The 21,743-nt window shown below is 45.3% G+C and overlaps 1 protein-coding gene across 1 annotated transcript in view; it reads left to right on the forward strand.

Annotated features, from left to right (window-relative positions):
- The first annotated feature begins 1,277 nt into the window (after positions 1-1,277).
- MAMDC2 (MAM domain containing 2) overlaps positions 1,278-21,743 on the forward strand; it is a 137,333-nt gene continuing 116,867 nt past the window's right edge. Inside the window, exons 1-2 of the mRNA XM_080669801.1 lie at positions 1,278-1,576; positions 1,938-2,051. Of these exons, the coding sequence (XP_080525927.1) occupies positions 1,543-1,576; positions 1,938-2,051 (148 nt within the window). The 5' untranslated portion in view covers positions 1,278-1,542. The remainder of the gene's footprint in view (positions 1,577-1,937; positions 2,052-21,743) is intronic.

Here is a 21,743-nt window from a genome sequence, read left to right on the forward strand (position 1 = left end):
CGATGCAGAGAAAGGCAGGGTTGGGAAGGAATGGGAGGTGTTGGTGTTGGGCCCCCTTAAGCATGCAGTAGCTCCTTAGCATCCAAATGAACATGTTGAAGTGGCAGTGAGAAGAGCCTGGAGTTGGCTGGCAGTCTGCGCTACAAGTACAGAGTTAGGAGTCACTGGGCTATAGCTGGTGTTTCTAACTATAAGACTGGATGAAATCACCGAGGAAGTGAGTAGACATAGAAACAGGAGATGTTCAGGGGTCAGAGAGGTAACAAGAAACAGCCACAGAGCCCGGGAAGGAGCTGCCGAGGAAGGACAAGGAAAACCAGGAGAGTCTGGAAACAGGTGATGCAGGTGAGCAGGGCTTTGATGGGTGAACGGGAGTCTGTAAGGCCCGTGGTCCTCCACGCGTGGTTGCAGACTAGCAGCATCAGTATCCGCATCTGGAAATGTTAGGAATGTGCAGGACCTCCGGCCCACCCTCAATCTACTGGGTCACAGACTCTGATGGTGGGGCCCTCCAGGGGATTCTGATGCACCCTCAAGTGTGAGAACCACTACCCTAGGCACAAAAGTGCCTGCACAACATTATAATGAGGATTGAGAAGGGGAAAAACAAACAAACAAGCTTTTCTTTACTAGAAGAGAACAATTTTAAAGACCCACTTAGTGCTCAAAGCAAATGTGTAGCACATGGGTACCTCCCAGTAAACCCTCTCCCAGTAAACCCTCATGCCCACGTCCCAATTTAGAAACCGTCTGTTAATTTATCATGGCTCTCTGGAGAGGAGGAATGCCCCATTCACTGGACAGAGGGAATGCAGAGCACCAGGCATGCCAGACATTCCACTGCTAAAAACGGGGGCCGGGGGGTGGTATTTCAAGGTTAGCGTTACTGGGTCACGAATGCTGAAACCCGTGAGATGTGAAGCTATTCCACCCTCCAGTTTCCAAAATTTCCTCTAGATTTTCCCAGGAGGATTCCACCGTCTTCCATTCCGGGGAGAAGTAGTTAAAATTAAGGCCAGCCCTGCAGGACTGCCATGCCAGATGCGGAGAGGCTGTCCCCAGAAATAAGCTGGCTCCCACCGCGGCTGGGCGGGGCGGAGCGCCTCCTGGAAGGCCAGCCCAAGTGCAAGGGATCTGGTCCCAAACTTTGAAATCTTGCGCGGAGGCACTGCATCCCGACCTCTCCTTTCCCAGCCACTCCTGGCGAGCCTTTCAAAAAAAAAAAAAAAAAAAAAAGTGTGCAGTTGTCTCCTCCCCGCCCAGCCCTATCCTCGCCCAGGACCAGCTGTGCGTCGGGGACGCGGTCAGACCCGCGACTGCAGCAGACCAAGTGCGCTCTCCATTTAGGCACCTTCAGCTTTCAGCCGGGCTCTGGGAGCACTTTGCAAAGTTGAGCAGCTCTTAAGTGCACGCTTGGCCTCTCGACTTCTCCCGCCCCGTCCCAGGCGCCCCCGCCTCCCACGCTCCATTCCACTGGGAGCAGCTCGTCCCAGCCGCTGGCAGCTTTCACCACTATCCGGTCCTCGGCCCCGAAGCGCGACCATGCTATTAAGGGGCATCCTGCTGGCAGTGCAAGGTAAGGCCTGGACCCGGTGTGGGTGTGTGTTTGGGGGAACAGGGGGCAGGGGACGCTCTCGTGACCCTCTCCCACTCCTGCTGCTCCCGTGGCCGGGCTCGCTGTCCTGGGCAGAGCCATCCAAGGGCGCCTCCTGATACTTCTCCGCAGCGGCTATCTCGCTCCCCTAGACAAGCCTGGGGTGGTGATGAGGGTTCGCGCAATGGAAGCGCCGTTGTGGGAGTACCGTAGTGCATCCCCTCACCTGCCCCCTCCTGCACGCCTTCCCCTCACTTCCACCAGGTAGTTTCCCAGGGGCGCCCAGAGTTGGTGCAAAGGCTCCCGGCTCGAGCCCAAACTGAAACTCGCTTTGTGCCCGCAGCCCTGCAGCTTGTCCGTGCCGTGGACCTGCCCGCTGGGTCCTGCGCCTTCGAAGAGAACACCTGTGGCTTTGACTCCGTGTTTGCGTTCCGGCCGTGGATTTTAAATGAGGAAGGTAAGGAGACTCGGTGCACCGGGGCCCGAGGTGAACTGCCCTGCTGGTTGGCTCTTTCACGTGGGAAATGCTATCTTGGGGTTAAATCCCCTTGGAAGGAAAAGTGTGCGTCATGGATCCTCCTTCCAAACCTCAGCTGTGCTGCCTAGATGGCCAAGGAAGAGATGGGGGTGGAGCGGGGTGTCCTTTGTTTACCTGGCCTGGGGTAGAAGCGCTGAGATTTTGCCCCTCCCCCCAGCGCTTAATAATGGAAGGGAGAAAGGGGGCATAGCTGATGACTGTCACCCACGGCAGGTCATCCTCTCTGTCCTCTGTGGACACCTTTGCGAGCTGGGGAAGTCAGATGAGGCATTCTCTTCCCACCCTGCAGGAGGGGTTCCATAATCCTGTGATGACACTTCTGTGTTTTGCTGCATGACATCATCATCATATTCCTGTTGTATTTATAATCCAGCACTTGGCAAAAGAGGAAACCAAGTCCCTGACCTTGTGTCTGAGGTCACTAAGCTGGTGGGTGTTGGTCGTGGTCTCACCACTACATACCACTTGGTTTCTAGTGACAAAGTTTAAACGTGTGGTCTTCAGAGGTATCTTCTTACCCTTCATTTAGTAAAAATAAGTAGTTCTCCAGTACCCAAAGCAGGCACTGGGAGTTCCTTCTCCTTCCTTTCTTCCTCACTGTGTCACCCTTTAGAAGATGGATGCCCCAGGCCATTGGGACTGGGAAAGAGCCTTCTTTAAAAAACACTGCAGCATAAAGGAGGCCAGTTTACCTCCTTCCCCTTTCCAATTGTCCTCAGGCCTCCAATCACCCAACCTGGAGAAGGGTGGAGCCCAGAAGCTCTGGTTGGAACATAGGAACTGTCAATCACAGTTTATTCTGCCCCAGGCTTCTATTTGGGGCTTTGCATACATTAGCTTCTCTGATACTCACAGGTGGGTGATGTTAGCCGATTTTCACAGAAGGGAATCTCAGTCTTCGAATATTCAAATGGATGGTCCAAGTCACATGGCATTGGCCAGCTCTGACCTGTCTAATTAGGGGAGGGAACTCGCTCAGTAGTAATCTGGGCCTAAAGTCAAAGAGCCACTTGCATGACCCTGAGAGTGAAAACCTTAAATATTGCGCCCTAGGCACCTCTCTAGTCCTGGCCCTCAGAAAAGGAAATGAACATCACCCCTTAATCCAGGAACCTCAGTCCCTGAGCTCCCACCCCCAGTCCTCTGGCAGGATGGTGGCCCCTTCACAGCAGGCTGCTGCCTGGGTCAGTGGCATGCCACAGCCTGCCCAACTCCACCGCCTCCCAGGCCCACAGGAAGTGCTCTCCGCTGAGTTGGCACCTCTGCACAGTGGCAGTTAAACCGTGCAAACAGGAAGATGCTTATAGGAAAAGGTGATTAAGGTTTAATAGTATAATGAAGGTACTGTTGCTTTCCCGTTTCCTTTCTTTCTAACTTCTAACGGCCACTGCTTTCTGGATCCGTACTAGGACTTCTGGTTTGGCTGGGGGAAGTGAATTCATTCTCCTTCGAGCACTCCAGGTGGGGCAGGTTAGGCTTCAGCCGTTACAGATGGCGTTTTTCAAAGACCAGAACTTGGACATAACAGTCCACTGCAGAGGGGTAAAGAGTTCGTTGTGTGCCAGCTGCTATGGCTGCCTGCTGAGAAGCCATTGCTAAGAATTTCTGTTATAAACCCATTTCTAGGTTGGTAACTTACAGATAATAAAATCGCCCTGGGCTGAAATTTGGCAAGCTGTTCACAAGTTTCTCTGCAAATTTCCTTCATCTGGTTGCAAAAACCCTTTGAAACTGATTCCATCTGTGCATTTGTATCCACCAAAGAAAAGTTGTAGGTCATAGAGACTTTTGTCCACAGTGTTTGGAACACAAATGGCATTTCTATATGTCCTTAGTCAGTAGATTAATTTCCAATGGAAAGAACAATACTAAAGGCCAGTGAAGGGAGAAATTGGAATTTCATCACAGGAGATTCAAATCTGGGGTGATTGTCTTAAAATATCTCTCCAGCTGCCCAAAATTATATTTGAGGTTCCAACCATTTAGTTTATTTCAAGTATTAGTTCGCTACACATCTCCGGTTACAATTCCAATGTCTCTAGTTCATGGCCATTTTGAAATATGCTTAATCTCCACTGGACACAGGATGGGCGAGTCTGGGCAGGGCAGTGTGCTGGCTTGGGCTGTGTACCACCATGGGGGGCACCCCAGAGACAGGGTGTGACACCAGTGAGGGGACCAGCCCCTGCAGTCTAGCCTCCTCTACTCTCTACTTTTGCCAATGGTGGCCTTGGTGGGTGTTTGGGGTATTTTCCCCCTCTGTTTTTATTTTTAAATATATTTTATTGATTTTAGAGAGGAAAGGAGAGGGAGAGATAGAAACATCAATGATGAGAATCATTGATCGGCTGCCTCCTGCACGCCCCCTACTGGGGACTGAGCCCGTAACTTAGGCATGTGCCCTGAGCCAGAATCGAACCTGGGACCCTTCAGTCCACAGGCTGACTATCTATCCATTGAGCCAATCCAGTTAGGGCCCCTCTATTTTTTTTTTTTTTTTGTAGAATTTTTTTTTATCTTCCCTAACTTGTCAAGGCAAGTGAGATTATGTCAGACTCAAATTTGAACTCATTTCTATGTTTTAGTTTTGAATTAAATCCAGGAAAGAAGAGATCTATTTTATCCTATAAAAATCTTTATTCCTTTACACAGTAGTCCTCAGCTGAAATCCAAACCATTGGTTCCATTTCCACATGTCAGCCGTTCCTCGGAGGATTCTTAGAGAACAGAAAGTTGACCTTTCATCCAGAGTCACAATTCAAATTAGTCATCAGGTGGATGTTGGCTTCACTCTGAGTTTTGGATATTTTGGCACTTAATACCTCTAACCTAACGCCCTCAGAGGAACTGAGGAAGGGGGAGGGGTAAAATCCAAATCCAGGCACTGCTCTTTAATTGGAAGTTTCAAAAACAAAGCCACCCAAGTAGGGGAAGACAGATACTGAAATGTGTCAGGTGAAGAGAGGGTAGAAAAATAAAATTCAAAGCATTTTTTTTGTAGGGAAAGCATTTTTTTTTCTATAGCAGTGGGGGTCAGGAGTCGAGAAATTGCCTAATCCAGGAAGACTTTGGATGATATCCTGGAGCGAGTGCTGATATCCAAGGCAGGACCCAGCTAGAGGTTTGGTATAACAAGGGGTGGGCGTGGGGGTGAGGGTGTGACCATGGCAGAGGTGTCCAAATCCCATTGTAAGCACATGCGTGTGTCTCTTTCTGACACCTCCTTTCTTCACCCAAACTCCTTCCTTCTTTTTTTTTTTTTTTCTAATATATTTTATTGATATTTCACAGAGAGGAAGGGAGAGGGATAGAGAGCTAGAAACATCGATGAGAGAGAAACATCGATCAGCTGCCTCCTGCACACCTCCCACTGGGGATGTGCCCGCAACCAAGGTACATGCCCTTGATCGGAATCGAACCCGGGACCCTTCAGTCCGCAGGCCGACGCTCTATCCACTGAGCCAAACCGGTTTCGGCCCAAACTCCTTCCTTCTATCTTGAGGACACTTCCGGTCACTTGGCCATCTGAGTTTCAGTTCTGCACTCAGTCATGTGCCAGTTATTATAAATAGTGATAATCCACCTGATATTCCTTGAAGCCCAGCTAGAGCCAAAAGTCTGGCAAGGGACCCAGGGGCCTTCCTGGAACAGGAGGAGCAGTCCTCCCTCCCTGCGGATTACAGCTCCCTTTTCCTAACCCTGGGGGGCCCACTCTGCATCTCACCCTAAAATGAGGGGTTCACAAGGCAGTTCCTGCCCCCGGGCCTGCTTGAACCTGCATTTCCTCTGCTTATGGGTCTCCTGGTGCTCTCTAAGCAGAAACACAATCCCATGTTGTGTTGAAACCGGAGTGCAGCCCACATTCAGGGTGTCCCTTGGATGTCTCTCGGAGAGACGGTCAATGCAATAGTATCACCTGGCTATGCTGCTGTTGAGTGTGGCTGTTGTGCCCTGTGCCTGAGCATGGCATTGGATCTGCTCTGGCTCTGCAAGGGCTCCTAGATCCTAGCGGTGGGCCTTGGGGGTCATCCAGTGCAATGTCCTTATTTTATGGAGGAGCACACTGGGCCCAGACAGGCTGCCAGTCATGGTCACGGCCCAGGCAATGGCAACCTCTCATTTCCTCTGTTCTTCACCAGTTCTTCCCTCCAGTATCACTGCCTCATCCCAGTCTCCACTGGGTCCTGGGCCCTGGAGTTTTGTGTTAATTATAACAGTTTGGGAACTCTTCATAAGAGATATAGTTACAGTTCATACATGTGATAGAACACAGGTTCCAAAGGTGTGGGCCTACCAGAGTCACACAACACTACACTCTTGGTCATACAGTGAATGTACTCACTCTTCCAGATATGTGGCTATCCCACCTGTCGGCAATCTTCAGCGTATAGAAAAGGTCTGGCAGGTAGTAGATACTCAATGAAGATTTATTGAGTGAATTAATTTGCTGAATGAATAAATGAAGTACTGGATGATTAAAAAGTCCTTATGCATGTTCATTTGTGCTCTTGGTTCATGCTGTACCTTCAAAGGTAATTCTTTATCATGAAAAACCACGTAAGCCTAGTGGTTAGTATAATCTCTAAGCTAGATAGCTTGAATCCAGGCTCTGCCCCTTCATACTGTGCGGCCTTGAACAAGTTATATATCCTTTCTGTGTCAGTTTCCTCAGCTGTAAAATAGAGATAATAAAAGTGCCTATCTCATAAGATTGTTGTGAAGATTGAACACATTAATACATGTAACACATAGTGAGCACTTTAGACATGTAATCTGTTATTATTCTTACTCTTACTAGATTTGTATTTTATCAATCATGATTTCTTCTAATTCAAACAGCTTTCCAACACAGCTTCTGAGAAGCTACGCAGAGTCTCCTTTTCTTTTGATTATAGTTTTGCCATTTGCTCTATTTTTAGCACCCACGAGCCTCTCAGGCCATCTAACTTTTGTATGTCTGAATGAGGTATGGAGATAAAGTATTAAAACCAAGTTCACATTTGGCTGATAGTCTCTCCAAATGACTTAACACCTTTTCTTCGTAAATTCTTGGTTTGGGTCAGGAGTCCTTTGCATCCTGCACCATTGTTCTCCCACCCTAGGCTGCTCTTCCCTACATATCCATCCACAGAGCTGGTGCCTCAGCATCAATCATACTCCATGGTTGATGGTGCTGGTGCCTTCTATGATTTGCCTAGCCAAATCTCATCTCTCATCTCCTAAGCTCTTTGGCAGGTTCCTAACCCTTGGCCTCCCTGTCAGTCAGTCTAGGGCAGTGGTCGGCAAACTCATTAGTCAACAGAGCCAAATATGAACAGTACAACGATTGAAATTTCTTTTGAGAGCCAAATTTTTTAAACTTAAACTTCTTCTAACACCACTTCTTCAAAATAGACTCTCCCAGGCCATGGTATTTTGTGGAAGAGCCACATTCAAGGGGCCAAAGAGCCGCATGTGGCTCGCGAGCCGCAGTTTGCCAACCACGGGTCTAGGGTCTTGAGTTCTCTTGTCTGCACCCTCCACTTGGGATTTAAACTGCCTGGACTAGTCATATCTGCCTGCTCTGCTTTGCCTGACTGACTTCTCTGGCCATAGGTTCTGTCTGGTCAAACTCCCTCTTATCAAGGCCAACGCCCAGTCTGAGTTCCTCCCTGCTGGAGTTAAGAGTTGCTCAATGGGAATCCACCACCAAGCTCCTGGTCTAATCCCCAACAAAGTGCCTGGGGATTTTTAGGAGGTTCCCTTTCTCATAATACCAGAAGTCAGCTGTGGTCACAATGTACGGGAGGAAAATGTAATTTCTTGTCATAGGACTTCCTGTCTTCATTGCCATTTTCAGTCTCTTAGCCTGCAGTTAGCTTGTTTTGTGAGTCGCCTCTTGGGCTACAGTACTCATGAAAGATCCTGGTTCTTAAAGTAGCAGAATTTCTTTGGTAGGTCACCCAGCAGTAGTCCCACTTTTCTTACAAAAAGTATTTGATTTTTAAGAATTTGAGTGAAATCCAGTTTTGTACAGAAGGGATGGATATCTCAAAAAGTAGGGTCAGCAGGTGGTGGAACATGTTTTAGGCATCTTGGCCGGTCAACCCTGATTTTCATATCTGCCAGTTTTTCCACTGCAGATAGGAGTGCTTAACACAGAAAAACATATTACAAGTGATAAATGATAAGGTTATTTAAGGGCAAGAAACTTCCACAATATATCAGAAATGTCTATTATATCCATTAGGCCATACCTAAGTAAGCAAAGCATAATGTCATACTTAATGTCAGCAAAGCAGTCCCGACCAAAACTAAAAATCCTATCTAATAAAGAGGGAATATGCTAATTGACCATCACTCTGTCACAAAGATGGCTGCACCCACAGCTGAGGCCAAGTTCTCATAAGGAGCCTTAATGAGCAATCAGCAGGGACCTGAGGCTACGCCCTCCTCTGCCCCTGTGGGGCTTGACAGGGGACCTCAAGGTGCGCTTCCCGTCCTGGTGCTTGGCTAGGGGACCTGACGCTGCTCCCCCTGCCCCAGCGCCAGGCCGGGGGACCTCAGGCCGCGCCCCCCACCAGGTGGGGCTTGACAGGGGACTTCAGGCCACGCCCCCCACCCTGGCACCAGGCCAGGGGTCCTCAGGCTGCGCCCCCCTGCCTGGTGGGGCTTGACAGGGGACCTCAGGCTGTGCTCCCCACCCAGCAGGGCTTGACGGGGGACCTCAAGGCACACTCCCCGCCCCAGTCTGGGCTGGGCAACCTCAGGCCACGCTCCCCGTCCTGGCACTGGGCCAGGGGACCTGAGGCTACGTCCCCTGCCCGGCAGAGCTTGACAAGGGTGGGACTGGCCGGGTCTGGATCTTGCCCAATTGGGAGGGGGGGGGCGGCCAGTTCTGGGTCTCACATGATTTTGAGGCACATGTGGGTGGGCAGGGACTTGACTCTGTGTCCCGTGGTGTGCCCCAGACTCTGACAGGAGGAAGGTTTTCATATACATTTTACTAATTTTCTTTCATCTCTGACACTTCTATTATAGAGAAAGGGCAAATAGCAATATTAAATTATTTCCTCTAATTAATCCCCTTTTAATGTGTGTGAATTTCCTGCACCGGGCCACTAGTTTATAAATAAATTCCTATACCTAAGCATTAGGCTAGTGGTACTTAACTTTGACTGGACATTAAAAACACCTAAGTAGTTCTTTTAAAAGTCACATCCAGGCCCTCCACCTAGAGATCCTGATTTATTTGGCCCAAAATGGGGCCAGACTTGGCATTGTTCACAAAAAAAGCCAACACGACAAATAAACTCCCTCGTTTTCCCAATGTACAGCCAGGGTTGAGGACAGTGCCTTAGAATGACGGCCAACTCCCCACCCCTCCAGAAGTAAGATGGAAGAAATGCCCTCTTGTCAAGGGGTTGTTAAAAATGCCTTGATAATTATCAGTTACCCTCAGGGTAAAGTGCAAAATGCCTAGCTTGGCACTCAAGATGCTTCATGATTTGCCCCAAATTATATTTCTACTCTGCCCTCTCATTAATTCCTAAAATGTGATTCACTCAACACACCCTTGACTTTAAGGCCTCCTTACTCTAGTGGCATTGTTTTCAACACCTGTATTATTCTGCCCCATCTTAGCCTATTCAAATCCTATTCATGCTTTAAGATCCAGCTCTTTGTTGAAGCATTCCGTGAGTTGCCCAAGTCAATGAATCTCTCCCTTCTTTTACTTCTCTGCCTTCCCTTACTTCTCTGCCTTCCCTTGTCTCTCTTATTGGTGTCTCCTTATCGGAGTCCCCACCCCTTTACTTCATCAAATGTTGCATCTTTCAGAATAGGAACCAAATCCTCCCCACCACACCTGACAAACAATAATATGTGGTATCAACAAACACTTCAGATTTAATCAATATCTAAAGCTCTTGAAAAGCCTTGACATTTTTTTCCTGTAGTGAAAGAAGTTGTGTTTCATAATCCTTCCTACCATAGGACTTCAAAGACTTTGGAGGCTAATGTTGTAATTTCTAGATATAATGGTGAAGCAGTATTTCAGCTTATTTTGCCAATATGTGGTCTTTGTCATCACTGACATACCATGGACAAATAGCCCTTGGGTTATTTAGCTGTGAGGCTTGCCTGAGTCCCTTGATCCTCTGCCATCACAAACAGTCACAAAGCAACCTCGAGAGTGACACTGCTTGATCTGAAAAGCATTTTTGGCGAAAGACTATTACACTTTGAACTAGCTTTTGAGAGCTGTTAGTTTCCAAGAACTCGAGTGTGAGGCTTCAGTGGTACCCACCTTGATGGGTAAAAGCCCGTAGAGATATTTGCTCCTAAAAGAATCTCTTGCACATTGATGTGATTGATGCACAGACCAATGGATTGGGTTTGTGACTGAGTGAGATCAGCCAGAATATTTGCTTTCTCTACTTTGTGAAAAAGTTATTTGTGTTTTTGGATATTCTGAGGCTAAGAATAAGATGATAAAGCAAAGCAAGTAGTACCATGTCGTAACTTCATAGACTCCAGAATGAATCACATCCTTTACAGAAAAAGCTCCTACTATTCAGTCTATCAACAAGCATTTGAGTGCTTGCTATCCATCAGGCATTATATTAGTAGTTGAAGTGAATAGAGAACAGGAAGTACATAGGTGGTCATGGTCCCTGTCCTTGGTGGCAGCAGAAGACCAATAAGAGGAAACACAAATCAGTAATTATAGTGGGAGCACATGGAACTGTAGGCTATTCAAAGATCTTCACAGCAAACAGCATAAGTTGGCTGTTCCAGCAGAAAAAGGAGTTTATGAGAAGGGTACCAGTTAGCTTTCAGAATCAATAGGAAGTCCAGAGAGCTATACATTGGGCAATAATAAAGAGATGCAAAGTGTAGGCAAGATCCTACTGGAGGAACCATCTGTGTGACTTTGCCGCTGGACATTTGTCACTGAACTGCTGGACCTCCTGTTCATTATCTTGTAGACAATGAGTAGTATGTGGCCTGCTATCCAGACCAGCAACTGTGAGGAGGGTCGATGTGAGGGGGATGAGATTGGCACTGGGAGGCTAGTTAGGGGACTATCCAGTGAGAGATGATGAGGGCTTAACACAGGATGAAGTAGGAGGGGTGAAAGGAAGGCAGTAAATAAAACACCAAAAGGGAACTAAATTGGCAGGATTTGGTGACTGATTAAGTGGGAGCAATGAGTCAGTGAGTGGAGAGAGACTCCCAAATTTTTAATTTGAGTACCCATTTGTTGAGTGATGCCAAAAGTTGAGAAAATGTCAAATTTCTGTTATAGGAATAGTTCACAATGAGAAGTGTGAAGTGAAAACTAATGAGGTAGTTACACAATAGCTTCCTACACAGCCAGGGTCTGTGAACCACAGATAGCATTTTTTTAAATGTTTTTATTGATTTCAGAGAAGAAAGGAGAGGGAAGAGAGATAGGAACATCAATGATGAGAGAGAATCATTGATCGACTGCCTCCTGCATGCCCCCTACTGGTAATTGAGCCCACAATCCGGGCATATGCCCTTGACTGGAATCGAACCTGGGACCCTTCAGAACGCAGGCCCACGCTCTATCCACTGAGCCAAACCAGCCAGGGCCACAGGTAGCCTTTTATGGTACCGGCCACCTATGTGTATCATTATCATGTCTAACCTTCACAGTGGTCCTGGTGGTGGTTATTCTCAGCATTTTACAGACGAGGAAGGATGAGACACACAGAGATGAAGATAACATGCTCCAGGCAACACGGAGTCAGGGTTTCTACCCAAGCCCACCTGGCTTCAAAGACTTGAGCTGCACTTGGCCGTAGACTCCCTCCTATCAGTGAGTAGGACGACCCTTTTGTTACTTCCAGAGGTCAACACCAAGGAAGACAGACAGACCTGCAAGATTTATGCCACTGTAGGGTCAGTGGGAGTCCGCTGCCAAATATTTGATGTCCCAACACTCCAGCTCCTTACCTGTGTTCTAGGCCTCGGCTGCAACTAGTGTGCCTCCATGCGGTGCTGAGCCTTGGGAATCAAACAGGCATCACGCACAGACGGGGCAATGTAATTTTACTTATTTTTTTTCTGTAACAGATTGAAGTTGACTCTTGGAAACATTTGAAGGATTCTCTTCTCAGTTATCAGCGTAATTTTGGCAGAGAACTTGAGGGAAAATTTACAGTTTGACCTAACATACTTTGGCAGTCTTAAGGAATACTCCTAAACTTTGAATTCATCCATTCTTACTGTGAACAAATTAAAAGAGAACTGAGATAAATGTGTTTTTGCAAGCTGGTTGCCCTACTAGACGAGCATTGCGGTACTTCTTTATTGTTACTCTTAACAGAATGACAATATTGCTATACAGCAAAGAGATATCTAACTTAGCTTGATGCTGGGAGGAATTTCCAGTCCTTATTTGAAAAGCTTTTGCCTGACTGCCAAGGAGAGCTGAAGTGTTATTTGGGGCCATGCTTATAACGAAGATGACTTTAATATGCTTTAACTCCACTGTAAAACTGCCTTATTTGCTTACCAATACTTTCTGACTAAGACCATTTACTCTGAAACTATAACTTAAAAATTTTTTTAAAGCTTCTACAGATTTCTTCTATTTTGTGACTTTATCAAAAATGGATAATAGACTGTTGGGGAATTTTCTTTTTTTAAGTCTGCATTGACCCTGCATTAACCAATTTAACAATATAAGGTTTATGGAAACTCTGGTTTTCCATTACAAATTTTGAAAATCTGAAATTAGCCTCTGAATGATATCATTGTTTCTGCAAACTTTTTTCCTTTTCCACAGATTCTGATGAAGAAAATGTGAGTTGAACATGGGTATCTTTTTGTTATTTTTTAAAGAATCAACATGGAAGAGCAGACTCCTTTTGAACTCACATTTAACACTTAGAAATAACTGGGGGGAAAACCCCCAATATATTATGGGTTGTATAGTATTAGCCCTACCGATTTCCACCTTTGTTGTCAACATAAAAACTCAACAAACTACCTACACATAGTTCTCTACTAAATGTTGTCTAATAAAAGAGAACTAACGTCAGAGATGACTCATTCTTAATCTTGGGCTTCTGGACTGGGACTTATCTGCTTTCCATGCACAGATGCTTTAGAGTATTACATTCAAAAGGAAATTCTGTTAAATGTAGAACACAAATCTCAAGTTTTTAGATCATCCCCCACTTAAAGAACATATCGATAATTACCAACAATGTCCTGCTCAAGTTTCATCCAAGTGGCCTTGTAGTTTGTCAAGCAGGCTATTGAGCCATTTTTGAAAGAGGAGGAGGGTGGCCGTTTTGTGTAACAATTGAAACAGCTGAAATGCTGAGGAGTTTCTCTGTCCCTCCGCATATCCACTCCAGCCTCTTGCCTCTCCACAACTCAGCTACTCACAACAAAAACTGCTTGAAGATGAAAAGGGTGCAAAATGGTTTATATTTTTAATTAACTCCATTTATTCCTCATTTTGATTATCAGGAAGTCATTCGTACTTTCTTGACTATATTCCTGTCATAAAATAAGTTTGGAGACATTTATGAGCAATCTCTTGCTGAGCATAATATTAGCCTAGTAGTCTAAGAATTCTTAGAAAATGAAATGCGTCTTGGAAAAATAGATAATATTCACCATCATTCTCTCCAAATGGGCAGTGAAGCACGGTCATGCACCAAAGATGCTGCGTTTGAGACTCATGACTTAAGAACATTTCATTGGAAAAATTTGATAAAAGGAAAAGGCTGCAGGGGGAACTGCAGGGATTCTGTTTCCATCTCCTTTTAGGCTCCATCACCAGCCGCCAGGTGCATCTCAGAACGACACGCCATCAAAGTGCCCTCTGCTGGGAGCCGAGGCTGATGCCTGGCATGTTTTATTTAAATATTTCAAGAATAGACACATCAGTGATCATGTTTTATGTTCATCCTTTTATTGTTGTTTTTTAATGAATCAAGATCTCATTTCAGATCTTGATTTTAAAGATCTCATTTCAGGGTTGCTAAAACAAACTCAAAGACCAGAATGGCATTTGCGAGCTTTTATTGAACACTGTGATTATGTTGGCCCTGAGCCAGAAAACCTACTAGAAAAATGAATAGTAACAATTCTTTTTACGTAACATTTATTGAGCAATTACTATATGCCAAGCACTGTGCTAGATACCTTGCATGTATAATCCTTACAAGTGACCTAATGAGGAAGATGCTCATTACAGATGAAAAAGCTGAGGTTTAGAGATTTTTTTAACAGTCCCAAAATGATGAGGCAAGTAATTAATGGAGCTTGGATATTAACCTACATTTGTCTCCAAAGACTAAGAAAATAACCACTCTGTTATTTTACCTCTTTTTTCCTAGTTTCCCTTAACACAGGGTCACAAAGGATCTTTGTGATAGAAATAATAATAGCCGTTATAATAACAGCTAACTCTTATGGAGCGATTTCTCTCATCTGCATACTGTTCTGGGTGTATGATGTTATTAACTAATTTAATCCTCCCAGCAGCTTAGTGAGGTGAATCCTATCTTCATCCTCATTTAGGAATTAAGGAAGGTGAGGCCTACAGAGCTAGGTCCCAGGGATCCTAGGAGGCAGGACTGTTTTTTGTAAGAGGTTTCTGGCTCCCATCCGTGTTCCGTGAGGACGGGCGGCAGTACATTTGCTAGGCCTGGAACCCTCCTCCCCCACGCCTTCCCGTAGCTGTCTCCTCCTCCTCATTTCAGGCTCCGCTGAAATGGTACCTCCTTCCCTGAACAGTTTGACCTTTCTCATGGTCACTACCGCTTGGCCCAAGTTTCATTCTCTCCAGAGCACATTAGCTCTCTGGTACTTTTGTTTGTTTGTTTAAGTGGGTATTTATTGTCTGTCACCTCTGTTAAACTGTAAGCTTTATGAAAACAAGGGACCCGTCTCTCCTGTGTCGCTGTGGGTTCTCCCAGGTCCAGCACAGTGTCCGCACCTGACAGACACAGTAAGTGTTGGAAGGACAGATGACTAAATCTTAGTCCCTGTGGTGATGCTGACCTCAAAACGTATGAAGGCCGGCACTTTGTTAAATGAAAACAAATACCAGAGGACCTCGAGCATCACAGAGACGTTCTGTGTCGGTGTTGCATTTCCCCGGGGGCGTGTCGGGCAGGAGCATCAGACAGGAACAGTGGATCTTTCAGGCGCTTTGGTCCTGCTGTTCGGTGCGCCAGCTCTCCCTTTGTCTGCTGGTGTGAGCGAGCGGTCCGCTGGGGTAGCAGAGACTTATTACCCAGCGCAGGATAGTGTTTCCTTCTTTTGAAAAATGTAGACGGCAATTCTACAGCAAAGGAAAGATATATAACATTTAGAACCTAAGTTGTAAGACACTGCTCAGTGCTGAATAAGGAAGTGTGTGCACGTGTGCGTGTGCCTGTATGTCTGTGTGTGTGAAGAATAAATTTGTGGTCTGAGAGCGTTTTTGTTTGTTTGTTTGTTTTTCAGAAAACTGGCTAGTTCCTCCCAGTCCTGATGGTATGTGAATTGTTCAAACAATTGTCTTAATTTTCTTTTCTCTGCCTAAGATGAGTCAAGCGTATTCCTGAAATCCATTATAGTAATCAAACCCCAGATCATGTGGAAAACATTCTCCCTTGTCATCACAAGTGTTTAAGATCCCAGTGACATAGTGTGGAGCCCTTGAAGCAGTTTGAAAAGAAATTGTCAAGTAATAGATGTCTGGCCACATTTCTCATGCATTCTTATAAAAATGTACATAGCGTGTTGCATTTCTACACCCTTCTCTCTATGGAGGTATTGATAGCCAGTATCATAACTGAGATTGTGGATCTGTGTTCTCTGGACCCACTTAGAACCACAACTACTAATCACTGCCACTGATCGGGGCCCTGCATCTCACAACCACCCTCTGAAGTGGGTGATAGTCCCTCGAGTTCACCAGTGAGAAAATGGAAGTCACTGGTGGTTAAGTGTTCTGCCTGGAGTCACCACTAGAAGTGGCTGAGCTGGGGCGTGAAGGCTTGTCATGGTATCTATCCTGCCTCATCACTCCCAAAGCACTGCCATTATTTTTGAACCTCTCCAAAAACACCACTCTTTTATTTTATTGGCCTTATTTAAGAACATATCTTTTCCTTCCTATTATGCTGTTACGATTCTAGAAGTTAGCATCCACATCTCTTCCTTCTCTTAATCCCTTATATGCCATAGTGAAATGCCTTTTTCAAAATAAACCAGGGCTGAGACTAGGGTAGGGCAAGTGAGGCACTCACCTTGGGTGGGAAATTTGAGGGGACACAAAAAAATTCTCAGTGATCAAGATACAGAATATTTGAATGCACTATTTAAAAACACAAAACTAATGCCAAAATTCTGTGATGTCAAAATATCAAAATTTTAAATAAAGATAGGCTCTAACTCTGCACTTGGCCTCCCTTGCCTATTCCCGGTCTGTAAGAGCACTTAGAATGTGTTGAATGAATGGGCTGTAGAATTGGTGTTTGGCTCAAGGTGAGCTAAATGTGCCATTAATGATCCAGTGAAATGTTACCATTCAGTCATCATTGATGAATCAGGTGGACTAATGCTCTTGGCTTTTTTTGCTGTCAGTCTGTCCATGATGATGTTGATTCAGCTGGTCACATCCACCCAAGGCTGGACAAGCCACCAGAGTCCAACTTTTCTACCAGCCTTAGCAGCAGTCTGCCCAACAGGGGTGTTTTCTTAGCAGAGGTTCAACTCTAAATTGAAAAATGACCTTTGATTGTCTAAGATCCTAATGTTTCTGGGATTGCCCTTTTATTTTGTTGTTTTTCCCATCTTTATTCTTGCTATTTTAAGAAATCAGAATAATTGTTTGGATGCGTGAGATATATAAATATGTACATATACCTACATATGTCACTACCCCACTGTCCCCACCCCTCCACCAGGGCTAGGTAGATAGTAAGAAGCGCAGTAAATATTTGTGAATGTATTAATTGGATTGTAGGAGATGAGCTGTGGGAACAAGAATAGTTGGATTTTGAGCATATTAAATTTATATTTAAAGTCAACATATGCTTTTTAGCCATAAAAAGCTTTATACCAAACTTAAAACACTAGCCCTTCTGTGTGTAAAAGGACTAGTGCTTTAAGTTCAGCTTTATTAAGTTAAGCCTACTTTTTCCATGCTGTTTTCACTGTTTGTATTTGGAAGAGAGCCAAATGAGGAATCTGTAAGTGGAATGCCATTGCACTGCTGTTCGCAGTAACAAGAAGACAGAAATCGGGGGCCTAAGTGGGCATTGGGCAGCCCCTCCTTTCAGCAACCAGACTCTGGGCATAGCCCTCTCATGGCAACTTTAGTTTCTCTCCAAAGACATGTCTCCCCAAAGTCAACAGAATTAGAATGTGGAAAGCAGGTTTCAAGTCTACAAATGGTCAGACTGACTACAAGCTGAAATTTCGGGGGAAAGAGGCACCCCTGCTACTGTGGCAACAGGGACTGGGCCACGGAGTCTTCTTTCCTACAGGCGTGGCCTTCTTCACTGGAGCACAGGTGTTGTTGCTGTGGGCCCACATCTTGAAAAGAATGAGCAGTTTCCATCAGAATAAATCTTTCTACTGCTTAGGTATAATCTACCTAGACAGGCCCAATCTAGAAAGACTTAGCAGTTTTTAGCAAGAACATGTTGTTCATTCATTCAACACGTATCTACTGAGGACCTCCATATGCCAGGTGATGGGCATTCAACAGTGAACAAAATAATAGTCCATCTCTATGGATATGTGTGTGGAGAGTGGGTTAAGATAAATGATGTAACGAACAACAGTATGGCGTGACAGGTGGTATACGTGTGACGCAGAGAAATGGACAGAGGGGGCAGGCTGTTTGGCTCAGGTGGGCAGGAAAAGAATCGTTGGAGAGGAAACATTTGACCAGAGGCTGGAATGAGAGGGAGGATGAGTGCTGCACATGATGTGTTTGGGGAATGACAGGGAAGTCAGTGTGGTTGTAGCTGAGTGAGAGAGGGTGACAATGAGAGGAGAAGAGGTCACGTGGGTCCAGATTGAGTCAGCCCAGTGCAGGCAGGCCATGGGAAGCACTTTAGACATTGTTATGAGAGAGATTGGAAGCCTCTGGCAGTTTTGGGCAAACAGTGACCTCATATGACTTCTGTTTTGAAAAGGTCACTCTGACTTCTGTGTGTAGAAGGACTAGTGCTTTCAGCCTTGGGAACCCAGAAGACAGGTATAGCCCTGCCCTTGGGGAGCTTAAAATTTGGTGGGAAATTTTGGCAATGAACACAAACAAAGAAATAAAGTCAAATTCAGGTACATTATGAATAAAATGAAAAGAGGGTGATGGGAGAGGAAGAGAGATGGGACTGACTCTCAGTGGTTGGAGAGCTTCTCTGGAGAGTTGACATTGAACTGAGAATACAGTGAAGAGGAAGAGCAGCCATCCACCAGTGAGCCAGAGTGGAGAGTTTTGTAGGTGGGCAGTAGGCAGTGCAAAGGTCCTGAGGTAGGGATGAGCTGCAAGTGATGGAGAAACAACAGGAAGGCCATTGTGGCCAGAGCATAGTGAGCTAAGGAGAGAAGTTGAGAGGCAGACAGGACCAGGCTTGGGGAGATGTTCAGGCCATGGTGAGGACTTTGTTTTTCAATCTAGTTAAAATGGGCAGCCATTGAAGGGATTTAAGTATGAATTCTATTTCAAAGGATCACCCTGCTGCTTTGTGGAGAATAAATTTGAACACGATTTCTGTGTGGAATTTCTTTTCAGACCTGGCGTATGAAAATTTACTCCAAAAAGACATACTAGCCCGGCTGGCATGGCTCAGTGGTTGAACATCAACCTATGAAACAGGAGGTCACGATTTGATTCCCAGTCAGGGCACGTGCCCCAGTTGCAGGCTCCATCCCCAGTGTGGAGGTGGCTAATCAATGATTCTCTCTCATCATTGATGTTTCTATCTCTCTCCCCCTCTCCCTGCCTCACTGAAATCAATAAAAATATGTTTTTTAAAGAATCATACTAATAAATAGTTCATTTTAAAAAAGAATAGAAGAGTGAATGAGGCTGGAAGTTAGGAAACCAGCCTTTGCAGTAATGTAGGCAAGAGATTATTGTGGTTTTGATTCTGGTAGAGGCTGTGGACTTGAAGAATGGATTTGAGATACATTCTGGAGGTAAGACAAAAGGATTTACTAATGTAATGGGTGTGGGAAGTAAGGAGAATCAAGAATGATTTCTAGGTAATTGATTCAGGCAACTGGATGGATAGTGGTGCCATTTAGAGGGATGGAGAAGACTGGGAGAGGAACAGAGGAGGGAGGGCCATTGTGGGGGCAGGGAAATCCAGTGTTCTGATTTGACATGTTACGTGTGAGGCCCTCGATAGAACTTTAAATGCACATGTTCAGTAGAGGACTTAATATGGAGTTCAGAGTAGATGTCTGGAGGTGAGATATAAATTTGGGGATTATCAGCAGGCAACTAGTATTTAATGCCCAGGTCTGGATGATCAGCTCGGAAGATAATATAGATAAAGAAGAGAGAGAGGATAGCAGTACAAGCCCTGGGGATATTCCAGGAGTTAGAGTGGAGGAAGAGGACTGAAATGAGGTGGCCAGGTAGGTAGAAGGCAAGTCAAGACAGAGGGATGCCGTAGAAGCCAAAAGAACAGAGTGTATTCAGGTGGGAGTGTCCATCCATGTTGAATGCAGCTGAGAAATAAGATAAAGACAAAGAGAAACCATTGGATTTAGCAACATGAAGGTTTTTGGTGATTTTGGCAAGAAAAGAGCATTTTGAGCAGTTTCCCTTTGGCTGAGCAAGCTGAGTTTCATGATTCTCCATGAGGTCATTTGTGAATGTTTATCTCTAGGAGCACAAAGTAATATGCCAATGTCCTTCCACTGCTGAGCAGACTGAAAACAGTTGCATTTTCAGGCATAGAATTAACCAATGTTTTTTGTATTCTCTGTTTCAGTAAAAACATAGCAGAGTCCAGTTTCTTTTCTTGTATTTACTGCCTTGGTTTTGTTTGTTTGTTTATTACTTTTGAAATGTTTGAAATCACAGACTGGTCCAGATGGAGAGATGTTGGTGGTCATCTTTACAATCCCTTCATTTCTATGGATGAGGAGACAAAAGCCTGGGAACGTAGAGTTATAGAGGCAGGCTAAAATGCAGGAATATTGTAACTATATCATATTTAGGGTTGATTACTCTTTCCTTCATCCCAAAATATATTCCCTTGAATAAGAAGTGTGGTCCCAGGTGGTTTGAAGTAAAGGGGTTCTACCTTTCAGACTGCTTCTGGTCTGAGACTATACCTATAAAATGGAATCAGCTTCATTGATTAGGTAATTTTTTAGGCTATTACAGAAGACACTATTTATTGATAAAGGTCTGAAAACCCACATCCCTCATTGATGGCTTGCTCAGACACAGCCTCCGGCAGCTTCCCAGGCACCTACGAACAATCATTTCCTATGGTTGTGCAATGAAACCTATTTGCCTTACACGCTTTAGAAAGAAAATGCTCATGCCCCTAGCCTCAGCGAGCTTAGAACATACAGGGCAAAATCTGTACATAGAGCAAAGGAGTCATAGATTCAGAGGGCTTTGATCCGACTAGATGTTCAGGTGGTCCTAGGGCAGCCGTGGGCAAACTATGGCCTGCGGGCTGCATCCGGCTGTTCTATCCGGTTCTCTTGCTCTCCCCTCCGCTCCTTTACTTTGAATTTATATTAGTTCACACAAACACTCCATCCATGCTTTTGTTCCGGCCCTCCGGTCCAGTTTAAGAACCCATTGTGGCCCTTGAGTCAAAAAGTTTGCCCACCTCTGTCTTAGACTCTTTATTGTGGCTCTAATAGACCTGCCTGGCAGTGTGGCTCATCAGTATGGTGTCACCATGGCAATAGCTCCTCAGCAAGAAGCTGGATCAGAGAACCAGATCTCAACCCATCACCATGCATGGTCATACTGTTGCATCTTGGGTCTGAATGTGCTGAACTATGTGGTCTTACATAGTTCAGGGTTTATCCTAGGTCTTATTTTCAGCATCTGTAAAATGAGGAGAGTTCCCATAAAGAGTGCTGTATGCTCACATGAACTGCTTGAGTGGATGCACATTATAATCTGGAAAGCACTGTGCAATTGGGAGCCGTTACAGAACTTACAAAGTGAATTTGGAGCTGAGTTAAGCTTGACAGTTTGACATCTTAAAAGTATGAGAGACTATAAACCTAAGGAAAATATTTATTTTAGTTGACTTGTGAATTGGGCAAAGGGTTGTTTTATGAATATTCGGGGCACACATGCTACTTCTAAAAGGCACAACAATGACCCAGCATCTAGAGTAGCCTGTATTCCAAGGCCCCACCTGGAGCTTTGGATCAAGCAAAACAGCATTAACTGTGCTTCTCTTCTGCAGGGTGGGGAGCTGTGGACTGGGTAGGATTTGGATGGAGATAGCGATCTTTCCCTCGAGAGATTTCAAGCCAATAGAGAAAAGGAGGCAAATGTCCAAATCCCAGGACAGAATGTAATGTGTGTAGCAGGAGAGATACCGAGGTCTCACAATGTCCAAAGAGTGGAGGAGATTTATTAGGGGAGGA

This window comes from Plecotus auritus, assembly GCF_963455305.1.
Source record: "Plecotus auritus genome assembly, chromosome: 5".
NCBI lineage: Eukaryota > Metazoa > Chordata > Mammalia > Chiroptera > Vespertilionidae > Plecotus > Plecotus auritus.